At 38.6% G+C, this 6,779-nt stretch overlaps 1 protein-coding gene across 1 annotated transcript in view; it reads left to right on the top strand.

Moving 5' to 3' along the window:
* The window catches only part of LOC145670328 (uncharacterized), a 28,728-nt gene extending 23,290 nt beyond the window's left edge, over positions 1-5,438 (top strand). The window contains exon 3 of the mRNA XM_081738854.1: positions 5,186-5,438. Coding sequence (XP_081594980.1) covers positions 5,186-5,346 — 161 coding nt within the window. The 3' untranslated portion in view covers positions 5,347-5,438. The remainder of the gene's footprint in view (positions 1-5,185) is intronic.
* The last annotated feature ends 1,341 nt before the right edge of the window (positions 5,439-6,779 follow it).

The following is a 6,779-nucleotide window of genomic DNA, read 5'->3' on the forward strand; positions in this document are numbered from 1 at the left end:
ATAAATAATGCGTGACTAATAATTGTTAATGATATTTTTATTTTGTCTGTAATTAGATATGTTGAATATTCTTCTTTCAATGTTTGTAGTATTGTCGTTAATAGAGGTCTGTGCGGATATATACAGGATGTTTCAAAACAACACCGACAACGTTTGGGAGGTGATTCCTGACACCAAGATAAGACGAAAAGTATGGACCAACCTGGGTGCACCAATGCTTTCTTTCGGAGTTATAGGCTGGCGAAAACATGAAAAATGAACATTAAATGTCCATAGTTCCAAAACTATGGGTCATACCGTAGTAGGTTCAAGACTTCACTTAGGAACTAGTATGTGCCCTATGCAAATATCGAAGTTTCAGTGTCTTGCGGTACTTCCGGAACAACTTTTATAGAGGTAGTTGGTGAGTACTTCCAATTAAATGCCCGTAGTGAAACTACCTCTATAAAAATTGTTGCGGAAGTACCACAGGATTTTGAAACATGTATTTTTGGATAGGGCACATACTAGTTTCTAAGTGAATTCTTGGCCCGACTACGGTAAGTCTTATAGTTTTGATGCTATGGGAATTTAAAGTTCATTTTTTCATGTTTCATCAGCCTACAACTCCGAACGGAAGCACTTGTGCATCCCGGTTGGTCCATACTTTTCGTCTTATCTTGGTGTCAGGAATCATCTCCCAAATGTTGTCGGTGTTGTTTTGAAACATCGTGATATATAATATGGTATCAAGTGTTGCTATTCTAACTTTTAACAACCGATTATATATATATATATATATTACTTTCGGAAGGTAGGTAGATTACTTTCGGAACAGCTGTGAGCATTCGTACTGTATGTGCACCTCTGAATCCAGTCGCACAGCATGACGTTTCTACAACAGCGTGAAAACAGTTGGCTAACAGCTCACACACACTGACCACAGCGCTTTAACTGTGCGCAACTCGTCACTCTCCTCCCATGTTCCGGCTCGCTGACTAGCTTCGCGCCAAAAGTCATAGCTGTTCCGAAAATAATCTACCTAAACTCCCATAAGAAACAAACCATACAAGGTAAATACAAGATTTCTTACATTGTAGAACTCAACGCCAATTTCGTCACCTTGGGTTTGGACTAAGAACTGTTTCTAATATATTTTGTAGTGCCACGTTCAAACAAAACCGTTTTGAAGGAGGGGAAAATATATAACAGAATATACAATAGTGTATTTTTGTTAGTGAGATTTAGTGCATGCAGTTTCAAAGCTTTACCTAAACAAGTTCTTCGTTGTCTGAAAATTTCAAATGTTTATTCTTACCAATACAAATATGGTGCACTCAAAAGAATTAACAATTAAGACCTGGATACCTTTTATTAACATTACTAGTTAACTTTATGTCATACCAAATTAATTTCTTGGCGCCCATCCATTGAAATTTCTATCTCTCCGATGAACTGAAACAATTCAAAGCTGCCAGCGAATAGGAAAAGCACAGAAGTGTTTTTATAAAGGACCACACACAATCTTTATGAAAATTGGATTTCGACGAAATTGCTTAAAACCGTGATATGTTGTAGATATTGTGATATTGAGAAAAAGCCTCAATGGGCGCAACTACCCTCACTAATCGTTTGTCCACTAGGGGGCCACTTTTTTGAAATCACCAAAAGATAACGATATTCTGGATTTCAGTGAAATTGACTGAAACCGTGATAAGTTATAGATATTGTGATCCTGGGAAAAGGTCTCAATAAACACAACCACCAATTACTGACCGTTTGCCACTACAGGGCCACTTTAAAAAAGAAAAACAGCCGAAGATAGTGATATTTTGGATTTCAGTGAAAATGACTAAAACCGTGATATAGGCCCTGTTGTAGATGTTGTGATCCTGAGAAATAGTCTTAATGGGCACAAGCACCAATCACTGACCATTTGGCCACTACAGGGCAAAATTTTTGAAAATAGCATAAGATAACGATATTCTGGAATGTTGGTGGAATTGTATGAAAGCTTGTTAAGGTATAGATCTCATCCTATCCCACAACCCGGAAAAGGGATGGGGAAGGTAGTGGCCAACACCATTTAAGCATAGATAACATCCCAATGTTCATCTTGCGGAACAAAGGAAAGGCCTGAAACACCCTAGACAGGATGACCGGCCCAGACCGAACCTCTCGAATGCAAACAAATTCTCTACCAACTGACCTACCATTGCTAGATAGCCACAAATTAACAATTATTCTCAGGATCACATCTACATCACAGTTTCATTCATTTTCACCGAAATCCAAAATATCGTTATACTTGGCTGTTTTCAAATATCTGAATCTGTAGTGACCAAATGGTCAATAATTGACGGTTCTGCCCATTAAGACTTTATCTCACAATGAGATCTACAACATATCACAGTTTCATTCATTTTCACCGAAATCCGCCGCATCGTTACCTTCTGCTGTTTTCAAAAATGTGTCCCTCTTGTAACCAAACGGTTAGTGATCGGTGGTAGTGTCCACTGAGGCTTTTTCTCAGGATCACAATATGTATAATATTTTTCACGGTATCAAGCAATTTCACTGAAATCCAGAATACCGTTATCTTCTGCTGCTTTTTAAAAAGTGAACCTGTAGTGGCTAAACGGTTAGTGATTGGTGAGTATGTTCATTTAGACTTTTTCTCAAGACCACAATATCTACAGCATCACGGTTTCAAGCAATTCCACCGAAATCCAATTCCATAAGGATTGTGCGGGGTCTTTTACTGGGCTTTCCATCCACTCATGGTTAGGTCATGGGTATCTATGTATATAACAAACGGTTCTGCGAACTCGAACTATTTTAACAACCCCTTCTAGCGAACCGGCTGAATAGCACCATTGATTGTATCTGCATCTGCAGCATGCCAATCCACACTTACATCCACATCTGCAACATCTCTATCCCAACCTGCAACTGCAGACAATGAGATAACGAATACACATAACTTGTTTGTTCTAATATAATTAAAATTTCAAAAAATAATTTCTAACGTAATAATTGTATTTCCTTTATGTTTTGTGAATCCTATGATATGATATTAATAAAATTAAAGGTAAACATTAAATACGATTCAATTAATTCTTATTTAATGTGGGAATGTTTCAGAGAACTTCTCTCAAAATATAAAAGTAGAACCTTATAGTTCGGCATATTCATATTGGCTGGATTTTCTCATGTACTTTCATTCGTTTCTTTCATTTACGATTTGAACTTCACGTTTAATGATTGAAGATGAAAATTGTGTTCTTGTGTGCAAGGAACTGTTTTAGATTTGTTATTTGAACGTAATATTCTTGTACAGCATTGAAATTATTTATTTACGTTTTCTGAAAGAAAATAAAAGGGGAAAAAAGTCAAATCATATTTTTGTTAAAAAGTCACATTGTTCTGAATGGGAGTATTTTTGCATTCGTTACAGTCCTGAACAGAGATGGAGTGGGGCAGTGGGTTGTGAGTCAACTGGGTCAACAATTGTGAGTGGGTCAACAGGACCTAACCCACTGCGACTCAATACCCACCGTGACCCACTGATCCACTCTGCTCAGTGCATTGTAGACAGCATCTGAACACTGGAGAATTTGTGTACATTTTACTTTCAAGGCTTCAATTTTTCTTCCTTTTTCATTCATTTCTATATAGGTAACCGAGAAAGTTCTGTCGTTTTTGTGGAGGTTTGTATTCAATTGGCTCACACCGTGAGTTGAATGGAGATAAGGTCAATTGTTGGTGTAGGTATATCCAACATACTGCCTGGTTGTGGTAGTTCAGTTACACCATGAACTAGCGTACGAATAGAGTGAACATGGGACTTTCACAGAGCGTCATAAGGGCGTGTGAGTTCAAACTGGGCTCAAACGTCGCTGCAGCGAGGTGGAAGACATGCCAGGCCTTTGGTGAGGGTCGTGACTACGGGGACAGTGCAGCGGCGGTTTAACAAGTTTAAGGAAGGTGACGAAACACTCGAAGACGCACCACTTTCCGGAAGACCAACACGTACAAAATGAAGGTCTTCAGGCAGCAATTGAGGCGAACAGTGGCCAGACATGTGAGGAACTGGGACTACAATTCAGTGTGAGTGGAGAAACCATTCGGCAGCACCTCCATCAACTTGGGAAGCACTACAAGTTCGGTCGATGGGTCCCACATGATTTGACTCCGAACTAGAAGGCAACGCAAGAAGACATCTGTGTTTCTTTGCTGTCTCGTCTGAGGAAGGAGTCGTTTCTGGACAGGGTGTTGACATGTGATGAGCAGTGGGTCCTGTACGAAGCTCCATGGCGCCGTCATCATTGGTTAGCATCAAACGAACAGGTTCCAAAACAGCCGAAACCAGCACTGCACCAGAAGAAGGTCCTCCAGTGTATTTGGTGAACTGCTCGCGGCATCGTGCATCGGGAACTGCTACCAGCTGGTCATAGCATTAATGCAACTGTGTACGGTCAGCAGTTGAGCCGTATTCAAGAAAAAACTTAAAACTCCGGAGCCAGTACTTCTGAATCGCAAAAGGGTCCTCCTATTACAGGACACGCTAAGCCTTCCGTGCCTAGGATGACCCGGGACACCATTCTACACCTTGGATGGAAACCACTATTGCATCCGCCATACTCCCTGGACATTGCACCGTCCGATTATCACCTGTTCCATACCTTGGAAAATCAGCTTAGAGAACGCCAGTTCAAATCGCTACTAGAGGTGTAAAATGCACTTGATACCTTCTTCGCTTCACGACTCACCAAGTTCTACCTTATGGAATTAATGGCCTTCCGGATCGTTTGCAGAAGACTGTCGATGGTAATGGAGACTACCTTTGATCTTCCAGGTACGTCTTAGGTGACATATCGATGTTCGAAGTGGTCAATGAAAAAGCGAGAGAACTTTCTTAGTTACCTTTATATTTACTTATCTGAGATATCTAATTACGAGTATATCTAATTGAGAAAAAGAATTTCAGACACTTTTGTATATTGATATTTGTAATTGTAATACAGTAATAGTAATAGGACTTATTACTTCGTTTTCAAGTCAGTCCGTGCGTTTTTAGTGGAGCTGACTACTAGAAAAAAATATATTCTAATTAACATCTTGTGATTGTCATTTTTAGCTTTTCTGATGTTAACGAACTTCAAATAATAAACATATCAAAATGCTCTTTTCCTTGTATTTTCAGAACAAGCAATTCCGGTTTGGGATCCGCTGAAGCCCTTTCTTGAGTTGAAAAAGAAGCTTGCAGAAATTCAGAAATCTCCACCTCCAACGTCAGTTATAGAACTTTTCTATATGTGTTGCAGTCATGGGTGTACAAAAAGTGATTTACTAGGGGCTTGCTGATTATATATAAAATTTCATACAATTATTTCAACAACAAAGTGATAAAAAGAAATGTACAAACAGGACCAAGACAGGAAACTAAAACTTGAAGAATGGTGAAGTTTGTGAATATGTATAAAATGAATATAATTTATAAAAAAAATATATAAATCATGGTGTTCAACTGAAGAACAGTAAGTTAATTCTAATGTAAAAATAAAATAAAAAGGAAAAATAATATAAATTTAATAAAGTTTTTCTTTATTTCTTATCACAAAACGAAAATTTGTCTTTCGCTTGTTTTTATTTTCGTAACTGAAGGGTAAATCTTAAAAAATCGACTCAAAATTCCGAAAACTGTTTTGAAATATTGCAACGAAACAGTTTACACAAAGACTAAAAGTGAACAAGAAAATTAGGCTCGAAAACAATTCTAGACTGCGCGGGAGAAATAGTTAAGTCAGAAATTGGCCAAAATGAGAAGTCAAACTTAGGGATCTATGTGTCATGTTCCACCTCGCGTTTACTTGGTATTAAGTCAATTCTAAACGTGAATTGAATAATCGAGTCTTGTACTGTAGTATAAGCAGGGGGTAAAAGTGGATCTGAAAAGGTATGGGGATGCATGACGTCACGCCGCCCCCCCCCCCCCGTGTCTATTTTTGCCCATTATAATTCTTTTAGGAAGTGTAGGGACAATTTTTGGACAGTGGGACAACGGCTTCACCCCGTATTCCCCCTCACTTTTACCATTGAGTATAAGTGATTCATACTTATGCTTGATAAAATGAGAAACATCGCCTCCTGAAAACCTGATTTTTTTTTATTTATACTGTTTCTCCCACACAATCTAGAATTATTTAAAAATTTATGTTGTTAGTATCCTCTTCCATTACCACGCGGTTAGAGCAGTTTCTGACTGGCGACACACTATGCTGATACGCCCACAACATTTGACCCACTTGTTTGATTTGTTTTATTAATATTAACAATATAAATTATAAAGATGGTTGCTCCGTGTATTTTTGATAAAAACGATACCTCTCCACCCCCGTCACGGAATGAACTCACCCAACCTTGGTCAGGTAAATCTGCCAATTTAGTATGTGGCTTGTAAGAGATGTTTGTGTTTTTTTTCTGTGGGTCGAAAATCCCGCCCAAACTGAACCGCTTCCGGAAGGGGTAAGTTGTATAAGTTTTCCAAGGGTTTGATATATCTTCTTGCTGAGGTGAAAGTGCTGCTCAAACAGAGTCACTTTCTGAAAGGTTACGTTGTAGCTCTTTACAACGCGAAATTTAGTGTTTCAGTGATCAAGAAGGAAGCACTGTAAGAGAATGAGTTGTGTTATTAGCTTACTTTAATCAAGAATGTAATCGGCAATTATAAGAATTCCATGGCCTAAGCGTTCGGTTCTCCAACAAAAGGAACAAGAACACGGCAATGCACAGAAGTT

This window comes from Thermobia domestica, chromosome 14, assembly GCF_964235325.1.
Source record: "Thermobia domestica chromosome 14, izTheDome1.hap1.1, whole genome shotgun sequence".
Lineage (NCBI taxonomy): Eukaryota > Metazoa > Arthropoda > Insecta > Zygentoma > Lepismatidae > Thermobia > Thermobia domestica.